The sequence below is a fragment of the Protomyctophum bolini genome (genome assembly GCF_963924005.1).
Source record: "Protomyctophum bolini genome assembly, chromosome: 11".
NCBI classification, from domain to species: Eukaryota; Metazoa; Chordata; class Actinopteri; order Myctophiformes; family Myctophidae; genus Protomyctophum; species Protomyctophum bolini.
The window spans coordinates 30530953-30555640 of NC_137872.1; the positions used below are offsets into that span (position 1 = coordinate 30530953).

The 24688-nt window shown below is 42.8% G+C and overlaps 1 protein-coding gene across 1 annotated transcript in view; it reads right to left on the minus strand.

The window, feature by feature from the left end:
• Positions 1-19743, minus strand: part of usp31 (ubiquitin specific peptidase 31) — a 32563-nt gene extending 12820 nt beyond the window's left edge. Inside the window, exons 1-15 of the mRNA XM_080776103.1 lie at positions 18409-19743; positions 17624-17758; positions 16068-16162; positions 15865-15957; positions 13760-13895; positions 12739-12886; positions 12473-12653; positions 11362-11473; positions 10592-10686; positions 8454-8531; positions 5811-5940; positions 4416-4535; positions 3478-3703; positions 2002-2160; positions 677-829 (exon numbers count right to left, since the gene is read on the minus strand). Of these exons, the coding sequence (XP_080632229.1) occupies positions 677-829; positions 2002-2160; positions 3478-3703; positions 4416-4535; positions 5811-5940; positions 8454-8531; positions 10592-10686; positions 11362-11473; positions 12473-12653; positions 12739-12886; positions 13760-13895; positions 15865-15957; positions 16068-16162; positions 17624-17758; positions 18409-18951 (2404 nt within the window). The 5' untranslated portion in view covers positions 18952-19743. The remainder of the gene's footprint in view (positions 1-676; positions 830-2001; positions 2161-3477; positions 3704-4415; positions 4536-5810; positions 5941-8453; positions 8532-10591; positions 10687-11361; positions 11474-12472; positions 12654-12738; positions 12887-13759; positions 13896-15864; positions 15958-16067; positions 16163-17623; positions 17759-18408) is intronic.
• Between the last annotated feature and the right edge of the window lie 4945 nt (positions 19744-24688).

Here is a 24688-nt window from a genome sequence, read left to right on the forward strand (position 1 = left end):
GCACCCGTTATATAGCAATAATTCACTTCCTGGGTCTCGGCTTCCGAGTGAAATGGCTTTCAAACTATGAGCTTCCACGTATTAACTGACTGGGCGGCGGTCCTAGAGTACCCTTTTCAGACACCAGATAGTGGTTTTGGCTGTCAATAAGTTAAAGAGCTAATGAACAAGCACTCTATAGCAATGATTACCATCACAAATCCACAATAGTGCGTTACCATAGTCCCATATCACTCATATCATGAATATCATATTGATATATTGGCTGGCCCTACAGAGTTTGTCTCCAAACTGTGCTTTGTAACATTCAAAAGGTGTATTTCTCAGGGTGCCTCCACGGTGCAATGGTTCGAGCAGCAGCCATAAAATTGCAATAACCCCCGGTTCGACTTGGAGTCGGGGACCTGTGTTGTTGTTTCTGGGCAATCCTCCCTCCTCCGCCCATGAATTTTCAATTTCTTTATACTGTGTTGTTTATAAAACATGCCCAAGGATAATCTTAAAACGTGTGTGTTCTTTCTTTATCTCATCATTTTTACATTTTTGGGAGCTCGATCGAGTGTGCAGTCTCATTTCTTTGTTCTTCTGGCTAAAACCTTGGATTTTATCGTTTGGATGCATGTGCCCCGAGGTCGGACTTTCTCACATTTACATAATACATTTCAGAATGTCTCACCGTCATCTTCGCTGCGTTCGGCTGCAAACTCCACAGACTCGGCGAGCGAAGCTAAAGATGTGCGTCTGGAAGACGCCCCGGAGGCTAAGCTAGCAGGCCTGCTCCCTGGCAACCTGTTGACCCAGTGGTCACACAGAGAGGAGCTGGTGGAACCTGGATGGAACAAAGACATTGGTCACAGAGAGGAGATGGTGGAACCTGGATGGAACAAAGACATTGGTCACAGAGAGGAGATGGTGGAACCTGGATGGAACAAAGACATTGGTCACAGAGAGGAGATGGTGGAACCTGGATGGAACAAAGACATTGGTCACAGAGAGGAGATGGTGGAACCTGGATGGAACAAAGACATTGGTCACAGAGAGGAGATGGTGGAACCTGGATGGAACAAAGACATTGGTCACACAGAGAGGAGTTGATGGAACCTGGATGGAACAAAGACATTGGTCACACAGACAGGAGATGGTGGAACCTGGATGGAACAAAGACATTGGTCACACAGAGAGGAGTTGATGGAACCTGGATGGAACAAAGACATTGGTCACACAGAGGAGTTGGTGGAACCTGGATGGAACAAAGACATTGGTCACACAGACAGGAGCTGGTGGAACCTGGATGGAACAAAGACATTGGTCACACAGAGGAGTTGGTGGAACCTGGATGGAACAAAGACATTGGTCACACAGAGGAGATGGTGGAGCATGGATGGAACAAAGACATTGGTCACACAGAGAGGAGTTGATGGAACCTGCATTAAACAAAGACCAAAATAAAAGTTAGTTCCCAACCAATTCTGGGCCAACACCTCCATGCCGTACAGGTGCAACTCATTAGCTTCATAATAAACTACCAAAACCCATCTCATTCATCACACACATACACATTTTTTACACATAATTACAAAATGTAAAAAAAATAATAAACAGTCAAAGGACCATATACACACATCATACAATACTTTCACATCTGATTATATATATATATATATATATAATTTCACTACTAATTACAAGTAACAGTTACAGTAAGTCCAGATCTGGGAACCCATTGGCAAAAAAAAAAGAAACAGCACCCTCTGCTGTTTGTTTCTTTCAGTAGCGCAGCACAGAATCTGTTCTTGAGAGATTACAAGTCCTAACACAACCTACTAAGACACTATTTAACTAACAGTATGGTTCACAGGAGGTGTGTTCTACACACATAGGCCTGTAATCCTGTGACGGTTTCCTTCTGGAGTTTTAGATCTCCTGCTGTAAAATACAACAGGCTGACGTCAGATGCGATAGCGGGGGGCGGGGGGAGGCGAGGAAAAAAACCCCACTGACCGGCCACTGAGCTGTTGGCGGACCAGGAGGGTATGGCGGTCCTTCGTTGGTAGAACAGGATGTAGGCCGTCTGCTGGCACACGTCCTCATCAGCCATGGGCTGGACCTCACTGTCGTCGAAGCAGTACCACACACCATCCATAGAGTTCTTACAGTAGGCTGAGGAGAGAGGTCAAACGGGTTTCCATTACAACATTTTCTTTAAATGTTTTTTTTTGTGGCTTTCGCCTTTACTTTATATTTTTTATGGTGGGACAGACAGTAGGCTGAATGGGAAGAGAGATGGGGGGGTGCATTAAAGGCCGTCGGGACCGGGAGTCGAACCCGCGGCACACTGCCAGGCTGGATTACCAGCCAAGGTGCCTGGACCGCAGAGCCACAGCCGAGGCCCATTAGCTTGGACTTAATTATATACAGGGGTGGTGCACATAACTGGCAGATCAAAGGCACGGAAGCGCTTTTGCGTAGCGAGAGCTGAGAATCCTGACACAGCTGACATTCCGGTGCATTATGCCAGGCACTCAAATGTCTATCTACGTCCTGTAAGTACACTTGGAAATAAAACTAGTGTTGACTAATCATTACAAGTGGCTCTTATTTTGAAGAGGAAGTTCAGAGGAGGGTCCGTTTCGGTTGTAACCAAGCTACCATGACCTTTGTTGAAACTTCTCCCTTCTGGCTCCAAAACTGTGGAATGCACTTCCCATTGCAGTCAGAACTGCAGCATCACTCCCAATCTTCCGCCGTAGTCTGAAAACCCACCTTTTCAGACTCCATCATGGCCCATAGCACTTACCCCACCCCCTTAGATAGCAATTCTGTAGACTTAGATAGCATTTGATACAGACTTATAGCATGTTATGTAGACAAGTGCATTGTATGTAGTCATAGCACGTCATAGTACATATGTGTAGCATAGTAGTATAGATGTATAGCTTATATGTATAGTTTCATTATAGATATTCCACTGTTACTTTCTTAGCCTACGCATGTTTCATGATAAATGTCTTTATGTGATGTATTCCCATGCTTTTTGTTCTTGCTTAATGTAAGTCGCTCTGGATTAAGAGCGTCTGCTAAATGCCTAAATTGTAAATTGTGTAAATTGTAAATTGTAAACTTAAAGGGAAAGTTGTGCTGTTCAGAGCACTATAGTCTAAACCATGTGAATTAAACACAAGCTTTTAGCCAAAGTTCATATATGTACCATATGAAAACCATGCATCTGTCACTTAAACAATGTACATACTTTGGAATTACCTGTGTAGTGTCCTCCGTGCATGTTGCCATGGTTACCTGTGTAGTGTCCTCCGTGCATGTTGCCATGGTTACCTGTGTAGTGTCCTCCGTGCATGTTGCCATGGTTACCTGTGTAGTGTCCTCCGTGCATGTTGCCATGGTTACCTGTGTAGTGTCCTCCGTGTATGTTGCCATGGTTACCTGTGTAGTGTCCTCCGTGCATGTTGCCATGGTTACCTGTGTAGTGTCCTCCGTGCATGTTGCCATGGTGATTGCACACGGCGTACAGGTCGTACAGGTAGTCGTCGGGGTTGCGCCCCAGGCCGTAGGGTCGTCTCCACGGCGACCAGTGGGAGGGTAAGCTCCAGCTGCTCTGACTCCTCTTCACCACGTGGGGCGCCATGTCCATGCCCATCAGGGGGAAGCGCACCATGTTCTGCATCTTCACCCTCCTGTCGGCCTCCTGCAGCACGTTGTGGTGTTGTCACACAGCACATGGATTAACACATTTAGACCTGACGGCCATTCTAAATCCTGACAGTTTTCTGAAAAACCCATGTTTCACATTGCTTCCACAGAAGACATGCTCAAAAGAACTCCTCACTTCAATTCATCAATGAGAAAAAGAACATCCAAGTCCTCTCAAAATGTTATAATAATATTAACAATGACAATACATTCATTGTTTGCAGTGCTTTTCAAAGTACTCAAAGACAATTATTCCGTTCACTGCACTGGAAACAATACACTTCTTTTTGTAATGCTAATCAAAAATAAATAAAAGGAAAATAAAAAAGGATATAATAATTTGAGAAACACTGGAATAGATATATCAGGAAGGAGGAGGGAAAACAACACAGAATACAGCTGATGTCACAGACATAATCGTAATGCCAGAAAAAACACAATAGCAGATCTACAAGCTTAAAACACGTAAGCTTGTAGACAAGCTATTGTAGATCAGATCTGCTATTTAATTATTATTATTTTTGAATAATGAGTCAGTAACTTTTCATAACCGCCCTGTGCAATTTGTGACTATGAAGCCTAAAAACCAAACAGAAATGTAATTTGTATTCATATGATCCAACGTTTGACGCCAAAAACACAATGGAATGGCGACAGTAAATAGGTAATAGTCACTCTGTAGTTTGGGACGGTTCAGGGTGCAGTACCTGTCGGAACCTCTTGAGGTGCAGTATGAGCACGTCCGGCAGCGTCCACAGGCTGAGCTTGATGCGACCCTGCTGCAGCTGCTTGCAGTGGGGACACCGCCACGCATCGTCAGGGGCCAGCTGGGATGGAACCAACACACACACAGACACACAGGCGCACACACACACACACACACACACACACACACACACACACACACACACACACACACACACACACACACACACACACACACACACACACACACACACACACACACACACACACACACACAGTGCATTTACTTAAGTACACAATTTGAAGGTATTTGCACTTCAAATACTTTCACTTCCGCTCCACTACATCTGAGAGGCAAAACTTTAGTTACTAGTAAGTTTAAGTTACTTTGATCATCATTACAAACTAACCACTTCAGCTCTATATACATTTCAAAAACTTGAGAATAGCAGATCGCCACACATTGTGAGCTTGTAGATCTGCAATTTTCAAAAGATTTATATACATTTGAAACATCAAATGGGACATTCTGCACAATGAGTACTTTCACTTTTGGTACATTTTGATGCAAATACTTTCAAGTACATTTTGAATTCTGGACTTTTACTCGAGTATTTCTACATTGCAGCATTGATAAGTAGCCTTGCCAAGCCATGAGGCCCATAGGGCAGGAGCCTATCTCCTGTTTCTGTAGCGTGAGGCAGCTTGATGTACAAGTACACCCCCTGGACATGACGCTAGTATGTCGCAGGGAGGCACTGGGTCCCATTTGTCTTTGGTATGACCCGGCCAGGTATTGAACCCCGACCTCCCAGCCTCAGGGCGGACACTCTAACCACAAGGCCACTGAGCTGGCAGCATTGATACCTTTACTTAAAGTAAAACATTTGAGTACTTCATCCAGCACTGCACACACAGCGCCCAGCAGGCAGTAGCCTGCATCAAGGAGTCAAGGACAGGCTCCAACCACTACACACTGCTTAGAGAACGGAGGAGGCCCCGCCAGGCTTCCCTTCCACCAAACCCACACTTTCCTCTGACCACCAGAGCTCCTTTTCAACGCTATCCTTTAACAGACCTCTGCCAGGAAAGCCAAACCGCACGCGCTCTATATGTGGACTTTTCCCAGTGTCCTCCTGGAAGTTGTGATTTAATCCAAACACAAGCGCCACGATATGCAGTAAAAACCCGCTGAAAGGACCGAAAGGCAGTTTGATGAAACAACAACATGCAAAGCCCCGGGCAGGCAGGCAGGGCTACGGCCCGCTCGGGAGGAAGGGTTTAATGCTGGGAGACTCCATACTACAAAAACACACAGCTCACTGCACTGTGCTTGTGCAAATACAAGACAATCTAAACAAAACAATACACATTAGGCACATAAAAAAGTGTGTTACCTGCTCTTCTTTGGTGTAGAGCGTAAAGCACTGAGCGAGTGTGCAGGCCTGTGGCTGGTGGTGCTGCTCTCTGTGCAGATACACGCTCTCAGCGTCAGGGATGTACTCTTCCTCCGTGTGTCCAAACAGACTAGTGAGGAAGGGAGAAGAGCACAGTCAGATACACGCTCTCCAAACAGACTAGTAGTGAGAGGAGCGCAGTCAGCTACACCATCTCCAGATCAAATGAGAGGATCTGCTGGCTGCTTACAGTACTCTTACAGTGCCTCTCAGCCGGGCCGCAGAGGAAAGCCCTGCATGGTCTATGCGGACCTTTGCGTCACATTTTCTGTTTGACTTAATGACTTGAAACCCGAGGGCGATTCTACACATGTAGAATCGGTCATTCACACTTTCAAGATTTTTCTAAAAGAAAGTTCAAAAGTAGCAGACGTACAAGCTCGCAGCGCTGCATGAAATGACACGCTGCGAGCTTGAATATCTGCTATTTTGAAAAGCCAACGCAAACAAATCTAAAATGGCAGATGCTTATCCCGGGTTTTAACGGGTTAAGTGCTGTTAAATGTACAGATTTGGCTGGGGAGCGGTTTAATTTCACTATTATATCACCAACTAGTAGTTAGCCCAATTAAATAATGTATAACAACAATGACTATTCACATATCTTCTGATGGGGTTCCCAGAGACAACATATTTTCAAATGTGGTATATATCAATTTGATATTAACATGTTTTGAGACTCAACTGACCAGGAATGGAATACAATTTAATAATGTGGAACAAAATACACACAATTTTAAATAAGACAATAAGCAGCTAAAATTCAAATGAAAGATTGACTAGACCAACGTCTGGAAATACCGTACTGCAGCTACAACTGAAGAAATAATTTCCAAGGGATACAAAGCCAAGAGAGTATTTATTAATGGGCTTGGTAGGATCCTGATAGAACAGTGGCATGCATATTTCACAGTGACCTCGCTGGATTTTCATCGACTAAATCACAGTGACCACATTTCCCACACTTTCTCCGCATCTATTTGCCATCATGGTGAGTCATACCGCGTTGAGTCATAACCACTCATTGTGGTCAGGCATTGATACGGAGTTGGTTCGCCCCTTTGCTAGTACTGAAACATTCTCCTCTATTCTGATCATTTGGCTTCCCACTAGTTGGAAGTTGGAACATTGCTGCTGCAATTTGCATTAGTCAGGTCAGACGCTTCATATTGGTCAATTAAGCCATTTAGACCCTAGGACGACAAATGCCTTCTAAATCCTGACAGTTTTCTGAAAACCCTATGTTTCTGTATCAGTGGTTCTCAAGCTATTTCATGCCAAGGACCCCTAGAATTATATGTAATTGGCCGCCAAAATATGTAGTTCCAGGGACCCCCAGAATTAAGATTTCAGTTAAAATGTTCGCTCTGAAAGAATATACCGGTATATATATTAGATTTACGGCACATTTTCACGATTTTTCAAAAATAGCAGACCTACAAGCTCGTAGTGCGGCCCTCGGTGCCACACTATGAGCTTGTAGATCTGCTATTCTTAAATAGATAAAGCATAACAAAAAGGGTTCCCGCCCAAAATGGGTTAAGCCAGGCTCCCAATTCTACTCCAAAGGTGTTCGACGGGGTTGAGATCATGACTCGGTGCACTCCCCGATCTCATGTCTGTGTGGGGCAGTGTGGGTCGTTTCACCTTTATGTCAGTCCCAGACACACCCCATATTCATGTTCAGAGTTTGCCAAGTTGGCTTCCAACATTAGTGGAGGGGGGGGTTAATGGAGGCAGATGCACAAAGCCAACGAAAATTGGGGCTTTTTCAGACAGTATGGCCAGTTTTGACAGACCATCCAGAGCCGAGGATGTTGTACTGCATCACAGTTTAATCTTTTCCTTTTCGTAACTCTCCATTCTCACAAATATCTTCTCAGAACAATTTCTCCACCACTTGACTCGTGTTCCGCTTCTGAATCAATGTTTTCTGGTTTCCCTCTTATTACTTCATATCTTAAATTAGCGCTGCCCTTCCTGCACCTGTCTCTAGTTCCTGCCTCTCAAGTCTCCCGGCCTTCTCTCTCTCTCTCTCTCTCCCCCCTCATGTCTTCCTTCCTTCACTGTGTGGAACTATAACATCAAGCAGACGGTTGCCTGTTGACACAAATAATATATATGTAGTTGTACTGGTATAGGCTTACGGTAGATTTAATTATACACATATTAAATTAAGGACAGTTATGTCGTTTTCCTATTTTCCTGTAGTACATTTTAGCAGCTTGCTAAGACGGCAATGTGAACAAAAGCATTCGTTACATACAGTATAAGGGATCTTTTGTCCAACAAACACTAATTTGGTGCAGCAGGTTTCACTTAGTCGAATCGTTCTTTAACCCGTTAAATCCAGGAAAGCGCCTGTGTCATTTTCGATTTGAGCTAAAAGAAAAAGCATTCTTTTATACTTTGGCTATAAAAAAATAGCAGATATACTGTACAAGCTCAAAGCACGTCACTTTGTGCCACACTATGAGCTTGTAGAACTGTCTTGAATGTGCTCGGCATTCAACACAAACCAAACACATCGTGAACGTCACACCACAGGAATGCAGAGCTACAACATTAACGTGTTTGACTCACTATTCCTTGGTCTCCTTGTCCCACTCAACCACGATCTTGACATGCGGGGGCCCCCCTTGTCCACACGACTTGTACGCTCTGTGAAGAAAGACTTGTGTCAGAACACGACTTGTACGCTCTGTGAAGAAAGACTTGTGTCAGAACACGACTTGTACACTCTGTGAAGAAAGACTTGTGTTAGAACACGACTTGTACGCTCTGTGAAGAAAGACTTGTGTCAGAACACGACTTGTACGCTCTGTGAATAAAGACTTGTGTCAGAACAGCAGAGCAAGCCGGCTAAACCAGTGGTTCCAAAGTGGGGTACGGGGACACCCCAGGGGTCCATGAGGGAGTTCCAGGGGTCCCTAGCTAAATGATAGTTTGGAACCAAATGGACCCTTATGGGTCTGCAACTCTGAGAGTGTACAGATGGAACCAAATGGACCCGTAACATTGATTTTACAATATAAATTGGGGTCTCAGAGATATAAATGCCATTATATGGGAGTCCGTAGACTAATGCATGTCAAACTGGGGGTCCTTGAAATGAAACGGGTTAAGAATCACTGCTAGAGCCGTAAAAATCTTCTTATGGAGGTGACAGGAGGCCCCTGGCATATGTCTTCAAATGGGTGTCCACGGCCTAATTAGTGTCAATTTGGGGGTCCTTGACGTGAAAACGTTTGGAAACCACTGGGCTAAACGCATACGCAGCTACATTTCACGTGGAAATGCACATTTTAATAAACCGTAAATAAACTGAACGACGAAGCTTACTGTATATACTGTGTTATGTCATGTGATGATGTGAGAGGCGTTCTTTTTTGAGGGGCACTAGCCCCTCCTATTCCCAGCTTTGTCTGTTTGTGTGAATTTTAGCGATGATTTGATTGGCTGATCACCCCATAGCGATAATTTGATTGGCTGAGCAAAGTACACATTGAGGATCAAATTTGAGGGCAGAAAACGACAACAAATGAGCAGTGATATCTTTTAACTACCATATCATAAGATGCTAGGACGACTAGGTCAAAAGGTGGGCTTTCAGTTGACACTTAAAAGATGTTGACTGTGATTAATGGCTCCCTTATGTCTTGAGGTACTGTGTTGTGTGTTCCCCAGATTAGGGGCATAAGTGAACCGATTTTCTTCTGGGAATTAACTCTAATCTCTAATAGACCTTCCCAAGAAGATCCAAATACTCTCAGGGGCCTATATACAGTAATGAGTGCATGGGGCCAAACCATGTAGTGCTTTAAAAAGAAGAAGTGACATTTTAAATGGATATATCTTCACAGCAGAGAGGATATTCATGACAACATCATGACCCAGGTCCCAGGTGAAAATCAACAACTGTGTTATGTAGCCATTTGGTGGGAAAAGCATAAAAAAAGTGTCTGGGAATCAAATTCATGTCGAGGCATGTCAACAAAGTGGAGCAGGAGAGGTAACCATCTGTCGGGGCATGTACAGTATGTGAAGAGATGGCTAGAGGGGTGCGTTGCGTAACCACTGTGTCAACAACAGTTCTGGGAAAGAAAGTAGGTATAGTAGAGATATACAGTAAGGCAACCTGTGGGTCGGGACCCCAGAGATGACAGTGAAGTAAGTGACACTTTAAGGACTTTTAGGGCTTGTTAATACTTAAAAAAGACAGAAAAGAAAAAGACCATTACTGCATCAAAGGTAATCAACAAACTACTATAAAAACTGGCCAAATTGTCAAATAATATACCAAATCACACTCGTGTGAAGTGGGGCACCTGGTAAGGTTTGTTCAAAGTGCTGTAAACAAACATTAAAAGACAAGTCCATAGACTTGTCTGCTACTGTTAAAAGTGCTCTAAACAAACAGACTATAGACTTGGCTTCCACATGACGTCACATTTAGTGCTCTAAACAAACATTAAAGGGTCCATAGACTTGGTTGCCATATGACGGTGGAGGGGCTAGCAGTAGCACCCCTCCAAAATAGGCAAAAGATTTGAAAATAGGCTGTGTTCACAATATGTATCTGTCTAACCGAAACTTGAATGCCTCAACACTCTACTCTACTACAGGGTCATATTTCTGAAAAGGTTGAGAACCAACGACCACTGCATTAAGGTACATACTGTAGTTGACGTAGGAGAGTTAAAACAAAGGGAAAGACAGACCTCTCCACGGTTGGGTGACACAGTGGTTGATCGTCTTGGGGAAGCAGGTATGTGATTCCAACAACACCGACCACTCTGAGACTGAAAGGTCCCACCTAGAGTAGAGAGACAGACAGACACGGTGTTAACAGTAGACCCTCTAGTGTTTCTATCAGACACAGGCAAATCACAACAATGGACCTGCATCACTTAATGGTGTGAGGAACTAATAGCACCTTTAGCATTATCTAATGTGCTGTGTGCGCTGGCCAGGGCAGTATGCCCACAGAAAGTGCTTTGGGGATATATTACACACAGAGAGAGACAGATCGGTAAAGGGAACGGTTAATGTATTGTACCATTAAGGAATCAGTCAATTTACGTCATGAAGGAATCTGTAAAATCCTAAAAAGGTTCACAGCCTTTAACACTGGAGGGACATTTAAGGTGTAATAATATGAGAGTAGCTGCACCGCAGTCTCCCCATCAACCTTTCTGAAAGAGGCATTTCATACTGCCCCACCCAAAATGTCTCGTTTGTGCAAGATGAGAAGGCACCCAACCAGCAACCCCTTCACCCCATCTGCAAATATAATACCCATACATCTTACTGCGACATTTCATTTTGAATAACCTTTGTTATTAAGCAACTGGGTGCAGATAGAAGCTCTTTGTATCGGTTAAAATAATTAGAATACAACTGAAATAGTGAGGCTTGTTTGCATTTACTGTGATGAATTGTTTAATCCGTGTTCCTGGATAAGGCCAGGAACGCCCCGTCCTCGTATTACCTGAATGTAGACTCCAGGCCTCAGGAGATGACGCATCTTCTCCAAGATCTCTTTCTGCAGGACGTCCCAGCTCACCGTGCGCTCCATGTACAGCACAAATGGCAGACCAAATCTGAAAGACATTGTGTTCTTAGGTAAGTTAAGGCCCGTTAATCACTTTAACCCTGGTGTCCCTATTTTAGGCAAATTTATTTGTTATTTATTTTAGAAAATAGTCAAATATAGAAGATTTGCAAGCTCACAGCTCGTAGATCTAACAGTTTTCGCTATAATATAAGGCATAAGTGGTTAACGAATATTAATACCTGTATAAAAAATCAGGAGCATTTTATGAGTTATTGAAACCCTTGGAATAGGAAACTACATGAAAAAGATTGGCATGCTACTTTGATCGTCCACTTTGAGACTTGTTTTGTCAAGTACGGTACTTGAATATTTCAATCTTATGAACATGCAACTAAAAACAAACAAGTTATAAAAGTATAAATCAACCAGGTGAGCCTAGTGAGGCGTGAATTAATTTAATTTTGCTATAGAGAGATCTTCTGACACTCAAGAATTGTAGAGGATATTTGGTGGTTGTTCTGAAATGGATCCCTACACGTGGTACATAGACAGACACAATGTAATTAAATTCATGGCGCTTGGGTCCATAGCTAATTGAGAGAGAGAGAGAGATTTGTGCAGCCTTATTTTTAGCCTGCACAATACCTGATGAAACCAAATTAGTGACGGAGTTGCAGTTTGTCATAGACCAGCAGCCACAGTAACACAGCAGCCAGACTGTCACATGTCAGACAATCACATACAGTGCACAGTAAAAGGCAGCATGACTAAACCTTTGGACTGAGGTTTGTAATCAAGGAAAAAGGCAAAATATGCTTCTCTGTTTGACTGATGACTATGGAGGCAGCAATACAATTGCAGCATTTCAGTCCAAAGACTTGTTTCGCCACAGGGACAAAAAAATAAGTGTATTCTGAAATGTGAATACAGTCTCCTCACAGAACAGCTTATGTTTTCGACTGGATGCCATCCAAACCCATGCTGAGTCAAACACCGGGGTCCACTGGGGGACAGACAGTGACTGCTCTGAGGGATGCAACAGTACCTCCGTCCTTGGTGTCCGGTGCAGGCTCGGTTGCAGACCAAGAGAATTATCTTCTCCGGTCCCACGTTCTTGTTGGGCGACGCCGTGACGGGAGTCATCGCCCCCTGCATGAACGACGGCGTCCTGCCCAGTTCATTCACATACTTCAAGTTGTTCTGGTTCAAGTTCGCGAGGAGGCTTCCTGAGTGATAAGAGAGAAAACAGGCTTTGATACTTTGACCAGCGCTAATACATAATGTCAGTGTAATTATTGATGCAGCAGAAACCTCTTTTAGTGCGAATGCCCTCCAGTCGGAAAGTCTCCGGCGTCTCAAAGGCAAAGATGGAATCGCTCTCCTGGATGATGTCCAGGTCGTCGTCGTCGTCACAGAAGGAGCGGTGGAAACCGTCGTAGTACATTTCAGTCAGAACAAACTGAAAGGAAACCGTCGTAGTACATTTCAGTCAGAACAAACTGAAAGGAAACCGTCGTAGTACATTTCAGTCAGAACAAACTGAAAGGAAACCGTCGTAGTACATTTCAGTCAGAACAAACTGAAAGGAAACCGTCGTAGTACATTTCAGTCAGAACAAACTGAAAGGGGGAGAAAACCGTCGTAGTACAGTACAGTTATCGATGGCTTGCAGATTTGAAATATTTTGATTTGTAGAGCCAGGGGGTATCCTCCACTTCCTGCATCTCTACATTTTTGGAGGTAGGGAGTTACAAATTGACACACTTGACTACTATGCATGCTTCCCTGCATTTCATTTTGATTCCAAGTGTGTGTATAGTATATTAGTATATACTGTACACATAGTGCTGCACAATTAATCAAACACCTATGTGATCTCAATTCTAAATTTGAGCAAGAATCGTGCAGCACTAGTTGGCTGTCCAATTAATTTTAGTTATTCTTATGCTATTGCCACAAGAGAGAGACTGTAAGAGAGGTTCAAGTCAAGCACTTTGATGTTGTCTGTTTAAAAGCCACAGTAGTTGGCTCCATGTGCCACATTTTGAATGTAGTAATGTTCAGCAACTACAGACAAAAAGACAATGAATATTTTCATGGGAAAAATGAGAATCGTGATCTCAATTCATGGGGAGGAAAATTGACATTCACATTTGAGCAGGAATCGTGCAGCACTAGCACAGACAGACAGACAGCCAGACAGCCAGAAGAACATACATAACCAAACAATGTTTGTTCACAGGCTGTATCCTTCCTGGCTGTGGGAATGCTGAACTAACACTGCGTGTAACCCAGTATCACTGCAGCGTGACTGATAAGAGGGGTTATGCACCTGGTCCATGGGGATCTTGGTCTCACGTGACACAGCATCTCTCAGCCGGTAGACCGTGCTGTTCAGAGGCACTGCCACTCCGATCCTCATGCAATGGGAGTACTTTCCCTGGTAGACAACCGTCACATACAGGGGCCTGGGGGGACAGAGTTAATACTTCATTTTAATCAGCCTTTTGAAATGAATGCAGTCTGTGCGGACCAATCCCCGCGCAGGGACAGGAGGCGACATCCTTATGTAATTTGGAAACTGAATCCGATTGCGAGCCAACTCGGGGAGTCTTTCAGTCTCGTTTCTCGGTTGACATGATTAGAACCTACAACAAAGCAAATCAGCAGACTGTATACATTTTCGAAGTGGACCTTCATATGAATGGGGCACTATCACACAGTTATATAAGTCACTAATGTATTACTAGGGTGCCAAATGCTGCCTGTAACAATAGCACTGAACCCAATAAGTGTGAGTGATGCTCTTTAATTATAGTGCCTCCACATGGCTAACTGGGGTAACAGACCCACTTGTGGGTGAACTAATAATAGGCACATAATATCATAATAATGATTATATACTAATACTAATAAGATTAAGATGTTGATGATATTTAAGTTTTGAAATGTCAAGTCACATTTCTCTTCTGCAGCTTATTATTATCATTATTGTGTTCTTTACAGCTTAATGCATCATTGTGTCATTTAGCAGAATTGCTCGAGGAGTATATAGTGAAATGAACTGTATAATGTGGTGCAACTCATCATTTGCCCTCATCACTTTAGTCTTTAATTAGCCATGGGGGCGCCATGAAGAACAATAATCTGTCCTGAGCCAGTAGCGTACGGTCTTAAATGTCATCACTGTGACATGCCATGACGGCAGTGAGCTCTCAACCTTCACTGCTGCTGTTACACGGTCAGCATGACATTCTTTCTGTCTTTCTTTAGCCTGCACCGGCACTCATGTCACACCATCTTTTTGATGCTCAGAACAAACCTGCCAGGTCTACAGCTCGAGTAAGAACAGGATTTTCTTTTACATAAGATAGAATGCAAATATGTGAATATTGATATACACTGCTTCAATTGTGTAAACTTTGGCTCCAGAGCCTGTTTTGTGCATCTGACTGACCTGAATAAACTAGGCTGAGTTTCCCAAAACCATTGAGAGTATAAACGCCCTCCTTACGTACTAAATAAATGGACGATCAAAAGATTTCTCAGCAAATATTTCACATCAAACTACTATTCATTTGGTGATGCCTCATTCACAGAGGTTGATGCTTTTAATCACTGTGAAAATTGATCTCGTTTAATGTTTTATTGCTGCGACGGAATATTTGTGTTTTGTGTGCATGACTGCATGTACTCATGAATTCATGTGAATTCATGATCCCACACAACACACCCGCAGTGAAAGGGCTGTCTATCACTCTTTTATTCATGATGGGAGGAATGCAAGATTACCGCTAGTATAAAACTGCTTTTAGGAAGATCAGCGCCAATAGTTTTCAGACCAGTTTCAAATCAATTAACCACACCACAATGTATTTTAAGGCAGCGCAAAAATAGTACAAATCATTGATATACCGTACATGTTAAATGTTGGCCAATGACAAAGGTACTAAAGACTCAACCTGATCTCACAGAAATACGTAGATATGTACAGAATTGCAATCCTGTACATATCTGCAACTGAAGACCCTTGCCATTGGCCAAAAGCCTTCATTTCCTATCTTTCAAGTCTAACAAGTCTAACCCATTTTGGGCGGGAAGCCCTTTTGGTGTTAGCATTATGTTAAGCTTTACCTACTGAAAAATAGCAGATCTACAAGCTCATAGGGAGCTTGTAGGTCTGCTATTTTAGAAAAATCGAAGAACTGACATAGAAACAGCTTTTTCAGAAAACTGTCAGGATGTAGAAGACATTTTTAGAATCTGATCTCAGGTCAAAATGGGTTAATGGGGTTTAGGTGGTTAAATGAAATGATTTTTTTCTCCCCAGTAATGGGTCGTCTAGGACTCTCCAAAAGCATGATTGGACCCAGAATTCTGAGAGCATGGATCATTCACTATTAGGTCTCCCACATTGGAGTGAAGGCCATCACTCACCTTGTGTGTGGTAACGGGATGGGTAAGGAGATGCACAGGAAAGGATCAAAGGTGTTGCTCTGCTTCTGGCAGTGCGGGCAAGTGAGTGAAGACCTGTTGGAAAAACAAAGTAGAACCTCACCATGTTGGCAGAGAGAGAGAGATTTAACAAGGCAATAGTGACTGCCAGAATACCATTTTTCTGTTGAGGGGAAACAACTCACCTGTACTGTGCCTGAAACAGTTCTTGCACAAATGACCCAGCAGAGAGGGGAGGAGATGGTCCCTCCAGGCTTCGGTCATCCTCTTCCACAGGCGGCTAAATTATTAAGAAAAGAAAATGAGATTTTATGTAAAAGGCGGCGTTCGTATGAGCCAGTTATGCTGATGCAAGATGCAGAAGTTATAGTGGAAAAACATGAAGACATTCAATACGCATTTGCATGCGAGTCCGTGAGCCGTTTGGTTTCTGTCCCAGTGAGAAATGGAAAGTTGTGGTTGCTCTCTGTCAACCAGCAAATACAAACCTCCCAGATTTATAGGCCAAAGACTACAAAGGCCCCCCTATTATCTGACATTTGATCCCCACCACATTAGTTGACAGAGACACATAGGCCTGTTGCCACTCCTATGGGCCGGGGCAGCGTCTGTCAGCAGGGGGGTTGAATGGGACGAGTTGGACGGAGGTGCGGTGTCCTTCCGATAGGGGCTCCTAACTGTCAATCGGAGTCCAACACCAGTCATAACGACTAAATTGAAGGGGAAAATGGGGTAAAAATTCCTCTTGCATCATCAGACCTATCTTACTTCTTCCAAATTACATGGTATAATCCCAAAATGTTGTCCCTTTGATTTAGATGTGGTATAGCAGAAGGCACTTTTTTTCACTCTACTTGGCAGTGTAACAAGTTGCCATCCTTTTAGCAAGGATTATGTAATGCATTATCAGCAATCCATGGGATAACATTTCCAAGAGATCCAGAAATATGCCTGTTGGGCAACTTTTCAAATTGACATGTTATCGGATTAATTTTACAGAAATCGTATTGGCTATCCCCCAAAAATGCATAGCAATTAATTCATTCTGGACAACCACCTATCTGTCAAACTCGACACCGGCGGGCACTGCACTCACTCGGGTTGTCTGTGACGCGTTGTCAAATTTGAAGTCAGTCGGTCGAACGGTTGTCGAGATACGTGGATTACAGACGTACGTTCATACAGAGATTCCTCACATTTCTTGTAAGATTTGCCATAAAAGCTAAGGTTGTTTTAGTCATTTCATTTTCTTTAATTACCAATTTAGGCAACACAAGCTAATCCTCTGAAACAAGGCGGTGTGAAGCTTATTCTCAATGTTCCTTTTCACAAGCAAAACATTATTCATGACTGAGAGCTACTGTGGGGACCACACCACACTAAATTAGATCTACTTTTACACAGTCCACCTTATATTCCAGAGACTCAGAAAGGCATTGGTAACATAATACAGCCTGTGGCTTGGATTGCAACGTCTCCAGAATAGGGAGTCAATTTTAATCTTTCTACGACCTACCTCTGAAGTGCAAGAGAGTGTCCAAGTACACAGGACACATCAGGGCGGGGCGATAATCACGATTATTTCAAAATGTTGTCTCGATTAGAATTAATGGAAGTATATACATTATATATACATATACAGTATATACATTTACAGTATGAAAAAGATTGCTTTTCAATGAATCGATTAACCCACATGAGCAAGATTAAGTGATTATTGGTTCTAAATCTCAGCCTATACCTTGATGGAGGGTCTGGTGTTGGGGTTGACCGTGTTCAGGTCCTCATGCACTCTGTCCAGCAGCCACAGCAGAAACTCCTGGGCGTCATGCTGAGCATTCCCTCTGTACTGCAGGCAGCTTTTTGACACAGCATTCTGCAAAACAAAACAACATCATGCCCTCCACTCAAAACCACACTGCTTGTGATGTCAAAATGTCAGTACAATTTAACTTTTGTATTCGCACGGCCAACGTTCAGCAGGGCAAGACCGTAACCGCCACGTGAACCCTTGTGTGTGTAAATTATTCTAGGGTGAACATTCGGTCAAAATAGCCAATCTACAACTATACAATGTGTCTCATTGTGACTCACTGTGCTCTTGTAGATCTGGCATTTTCACAGAAAGGATTTAGTGGAGGGTAATACTGGCAAACCTAGCCCCTTTCGTGGCCCTAGTTTACCTTTTCTGTATTTGTGAATTCTTCACAAATACAGAGAAGGAAAAGGGTCCCCCAAAAGGGGCTATATGGCAGACCTAGCATAGACACCCAAGGTGATGTCTATACAATAAGGTTAAGTGTTTGATTCCCATGATACAAAATTAGTTAGTGTGTCAGTAGTATTTTGTCATCATTTCTTATGACGTTTTTAACATTATAGCGGTAACGAACTGTATTTGTGTTAACATTAACAATCATAATGTCCCAGTCCAACTATCACTATCAGCTTTGAAAGCAGTGAATGCACAGGTTAATTTGGTCATACTTATCTTGACTCATACTATACTCAATTACTCATACTTACTTTGAAATCTCTGCTATGCTGAGGGGTATATTCAAAAGTCCACAACGCACGTACAAGTCCAGATAGTTGCTCTGTCACTTCTCCACTGGCCGGGGCACCTTTCCTCTGTAGGTGTAGGCCTAAACCGTTTGGCTTTGGTCTATTCTCCTCGCCCATCTCCTCGGCCTTGTATTGCTCCAGAACCAGATACTCCGCGAAGAGCTCGGTGTTGCTTAGGCACTGCAGAATGGCATTCATGAAACAGGTGTTCCCGTGGTTCTTGAGACCAGACACCCCGGGCACCTTCTCCCCGAGTAGGAAGACCCCGATGTCTCCATCCTCCACGCTAGTGGGCACATCTTTGTTACTTCCAGTCTTGGTGAAGGTGGTGAACCCCCCGTCATCCTTGTCGTCCTCTGGCACTTCGGACACAAAGTGAGACAGCGTCGACAGGGTCCTCAGCACCCTGCTCATAAAACTACTCACAGAGCGCACCGAACCCCGCCTAAAGAGCTTCTTGCTGAAGCTCGACTTCTTGTCCTTGCTTGCAGATTTACAAGACATGATTGCTGCTCCTCCGATCCGAAATTGCACAACAACCACAACAACAACCAAACAAACTCGCACAATATCACGAAGATGTCCTGTGCGGTATTATTATGAGAGCCATTGCTATCGACTTGGCTTCTTCTGGTGGTCCATCATCATCATTGTCAACACGTTCAAATGAACTTAACGTTGGGGAAATGTTGCTGTTGTTGTCAGTCAGTCTGTCTGTCAGACCCAGCAGATCGTGCACAGCTAGCTAACCTTGGCTAGCAACATCTCCATCAAGGTGGTTCGTTGCAAAACATGTAGCTGACTTTGCTTTTATTTGATCAACTTGCCAAGCAGTAACAACACATCGCTCACTGCAGCCACACCAGTGACTAATATGCTGCTGCTGGGTAACATTGCATGGCGTACAAACTAAGCGACCCGTTCACACCGACCCCAGAATTCTTCTGTACTTGTTCTGCAGCATTGTTTTCGTACTCCAAAGTTACCTTATTATTGCCTGTATGTAAAACGCTGTGCCGCCCCGCGGCATCAATCAACACTGGCAGCTAGCAGCGTTAGCTACGATGCTAACGCTGCAATAACAACACCACTCACACACACACACTCACAGTCACAGTCTTCTCTGTCTCTCCGCATAAAGGTCTCTCCGTATAAAATGATAAAAACTCGCCGCGATACGACACTGTGTCCTCCTCAATAGCCTGCAGCGGGAAAATAAATAATGCACAGATTTGGTTGACGTTCTAATGTTGACATGATTTTTTTTAAAGAGAGACATAAATCTGTCTGCTGGGCTAAAAGGATATCAAGTGGCAAAAAAATAAAATAAAAACAGGTGCAAACGTCCGGTCTGAGTGGAATTTCAAAACAAGATGACAAACATAACTCGTTCTAAAATAACAAAACAAACAAACAAACAGCCAAATTATCTTTTCAAACCGGTATAATTCATTATTCATTCACTTCACATCATGTGAATAGTCAATTATATCATGATGACAAGCAGGCAGCGAAATAAAATACATATTATCAATGCTTTAATTTTGACAAGGACGATTTGGTTTGGAAATCTGTTTTGGTTGATGATTGATGATGTGTATTACTATTTACTACTTTTTACATTGAATCGGAAAATAAATTCCTTTTTACCGATTAAAAAACAATACATTTTTGGCCACTTCCGGTTGCACTGTTCACTAATTTGCTGCAGGGGGCAGCATGTCTTCAGAATTCATTCAATTTTGTGTATGGGTTCTCTTCAATTCTCAAAATCTTTTAAGATCCTGCAAAACAGCTGTATCAAGGATTTGCATTGCATTGAAATACATTTCAGTAATATATTTTGGGGTCATAAACGCAGCAATCTATTCAAGATGACATGACTTGGTTGCTATAGAGTTCCTGTCTATCTGGGAATGGGTTAGGTATTTGGATAATAATTCATATAATGTCGATATAAATAGGCCTACAATCAACACTTAAAAATAAACCATGCCCCTCTCACAACTGGAGTTTGTATTCTCCGTAATAAATATGATGTAAAGCAACTGGCTGAGATATAATGAAGAGCCGCAGGGTATACTTAATATGAGTGAGTCCTTCAATTATTGAGAAGATGGAGTTCTGTTTGACAGAGTGCAGTGCATGAGAGGAAGATTTAGAACAGAAAATGTTTTGTGTCAGTACTCCCCCATTCTAAATTATTATTTTGTCTTCTGTTTTCTTTTTTCCAAGATTCTATCATTTCTATTCATTTTTTGAGAACCACTGGTTTAGAGAATTAGAAAATTCTTGAAAGAAAATGAGAAAGTGAGAACTATAAGGAAAATGTATTTAGTATGCAGCTTCACAATGTTACCTGACATGCGGCTATAGCATCAAATCATTCTGAGAAGGAAGACATATGGCAGTGTATCCCAAGCATATCCACGGCTTGGGATACACTGCCATATGTCTTCCTTCTCAGAATGCATTTCTTTCATGTGGATTCCAAGTGATTCGATTTCCCAAAAGTTGCGCAACTGTTCTGACAGTGCCTGTTCCTCTCCGACGCTGATGTGCATCACTTCAATGTCCACAACTTCAGTTATGATATTTAGCATGGTGACTTCTCCTTGCACCAGCCATCCGAATATACTTTCCAGTGCAACTAGTCCTTCATTCAGTCTCTCCATTTTTCCTGTGACCATTTACACACACACACACACACACACACACACACACACACACACATGCGCGCGCGCACACACACACACACACACACACACACACACACACACACACACACACACACACACACACACACACACACACACACACACCCAAACACACATTTAAATTAGTCCTAAACATTTTGCCAAACATCACACACTCTCCTATCCTCCTGGTGGAGACCTATGCCCAGAAGGGCACTTTTTCTAGTTAATTTCTGCATCTCTTACGGCCCATTTAACCATATAATGCGCATGTTTAATCAGTGGCACCGTTTCCATTGAGGTTCAATCATCCAGAAGATAAAGGCATATAATAACATCAGTACGTTAAAATGTGTTCTAAAAGCACGCTAATATGTAAACTTAAATAACTATAATAAAGGATACATTAAATATAATATCGCCTGGTGCGATCATCAACAGCGCTGCCTGTGTCTGCTTGCAGTAACAGCAGCACAGCCTGCTTCACTTTTCACCTTTTTTTCCTTTGATTCAGTCACAAATTTACAGGTATTTCAAAAACAAAAAACATGTTCAATTGTTCATAATATCATCCTTAGTAGCATGTCAATAACAAAAACACATACATATACATATTTACATGTCATGTTCACATTGCATCTTTCAAAATGTCGTGTACAAACCCATTTCCCACTTTCCACAATTCTGTTATTTCCCTGTTTTCAAATTCTGTTTTATCTTTGAGAATGTTTGCTCGTGCTATAGTCACTGCAAGTTTTGCTACTGTCTCTGGTGGCATACTGAACTTCTTAAAAACAAATACATTCCTGCATTTCCATATGGCTTCCTTTGTACTGTTAATAGCGGCCCACCATCTTAACCATTTCGCACTGTCTTTGCAATGTAGTTCGCCATACATGACATCGTTAACAGTGGGGTCCCTATAGAGGTCCTTCAACCAGGGCCTCAGGACTCCCCACACCCTCTGAGAATGCTGGCAGAACCAAAACAAATGACGTACATTTTCATCAACATTACAGTTCACTCTGGGGCATTTGCTGCTTCTAGAGCACCTTCTCGCATGCAGAAAGGCTCTGGTGGGCAGGCAGTTGTGCACTGCACTCCAGGCCACATCCTTTTGTACATTCAACAGGTATTTTGAGTTAACATTTTTCCAGACTTGAGCACATTCCGTTCCAATTAAGATGCCAACTGGCACAAGTCTAGTTGTTTGTGGTGACAGTCTCATTTCCACCATACCCCTGTTCACCTTGCCTATTGAATTTCCACACCCAAACGCAGACTTAAACAGTGTAATTGCCTTCTCATATACTTGTGGTCTAGTTTCTGCATGCGGTGTGTCTAGTGGTAATCTTTTCCCTAATCTACTTGAAATGATTTGCCCCGCACCCAAACCTTTGCGAAATTAGACCATAGACTTGTATACTGTCCATTCAACCCAAGGCTTCTAGTTTTGTATAGCTGCTGGCACTGCTTTCCCCCCCTTTTCGTTGGGTCGGTACATGATTTCCCTTTTGACTCTCTCCTGCTGAGAGCCCCATACGAATTGGAACACTGCCCTTCTTAGTGCTGTAAGGAATTCCCTGGGCACCGGCAGGGTGGCAGCCAAATATGTTAGGGAGGCATACATTTCAGCTTTGATCACGAGGACTTTACCTGTCATGGTGAGCTCTCTATCTTCCCATCTTAACAATTTTCCTTTTATAATTGGGAGTCGGGACTCCCAATTTACTTTTGTCATATCCTTTCCAATCTCAATTCACAAAACTTTGATTCTTTCTTTTTGCTCTTTTAGGCCCAAATCTAACTTGTTCTCATGCCAATTTATGTACAAGCATTCACTTTTAGCTCTATTGAGCTTGGCCCCTGATGCTCTGGAAAAACAGTCCCTCCACCCGAGGGCCTTGACCACTGAGCTGTTATCTTTACATAGGATATTCATGTCATCCATGTACAGGGTCAGCTCGGCCTCCCTGCCCCTGCTGCCTGGAACAAGAAGACCTCGGATGGAGGTCCGCCAGGCATGCATCTGCTCTGTCACAGTTTTTTGCCTAACTACTTCCTAGCGTAATGTTAGGTATAGGCCCTGTAGTTTGTTCTCACCAAGCGGGGCAAGTGTGTTCCGCGAGAGTTGGGGGCGAGAGTTCCGCTGAAGCGGGGCGAGTGGTTGGCACACCATTGTCAATATTGTGCCCGACCTCCGTAAGGCTACTAATACTATACACAGTTGCATTATGTAATTATATTTAGTTATTTACTATATGATTATAGAAATAAAATAAAATGAAAACTACGTTGTTACTAACAGCAGCTGGTGGCCGTTGCTAGGTTACAGGTATAAGGTAAATAAGGTTGACGCACTCATCATAGCATGCCTATATCAGCCAATGCGAGGTCAGAATTCACATCATTTAATTCTAAATGTGATGGTCTGCTATACCTGGACACATAACGTTGTATGACTCTGCCTTGACGTACTGTATATGCTTGATATTTGAAAGAAAGAAAGAAAGAAAGAAGAAGAAGAAAAAAAAGGTTCTGTGCCAATGATGGCACCCATGCCTAATGTTGCCTATACCCCTGGTCAATATATTCATAGAATCTCATGAATTCATTCAATTATATTTTATATACTGCATTTTATTGGTAAGAAAAAAACATCTAAAGCTAAAATGTCAAGTTCAATCACTCCAAATCTGTTGGGCTTGGGCTATCTATCTACTGTTTCGTTTAGATTTTCCATTATTTAAAAAATGATTTTCTTATCCATGCATACTATATGGACGATTGATATTTGAAAGATTCTGTGTCAGAGACTCATCAAGCAGTTCAAGCCAGCTGGGGAAGTTGTGTCCATGGAAACAAAGCAGAGGGTCACACTGTATGCAGAAAAGCCTTCAGTTCCTTTTTTCTTTTTAAATTCTGACAAGCATGTCATAACAGACTATCAAAACAGAGTCTGATATTCTGTAGACTTCTTTAAAACCTTGAAAATTAGTTTTCAGTGACCCCTTTTCCACCGGTTGGTTGGTGGGCAAACTATAACCTATATTAAATTGTTTATAGGATCAATACAAGTAAATTAATACATGATAACCCTTCCACAGTAGTAGCTTTTTCATATTTTTTGATTATTTTGCATATTTTCCTACATAATGCCTCATTTCGACTCTTTTGACTATTGTAACTCCCTCCTTACTGGCCTACCAGCATGTGCACTTAAGCCTCTCCAACTGATCCAAAATGCCGCAGCTCGCTTGGTCTTCAACCAGCCAGAATTCTCACATGTCTCCCCCCTGCTCCGTTCCCTCCACTGGCTCCCGGTCGCTGCCCGCACAGAATACAAAACTCTGATGCTGGCATTCAAAGCAACCAAAGGTATGGCTCCCCTATATCTTGCAAGTATGATTGAACCCTACAAACCCTCCCGCGCATTTAGATCAGCCAACACAGGGAAGCTGGAAGTACCCTCACTAATCTTCTATATTCTTTTCAATAATAAAGATCATTCAATATCCATCCGATTGTTTGTGGAATCTCACTTG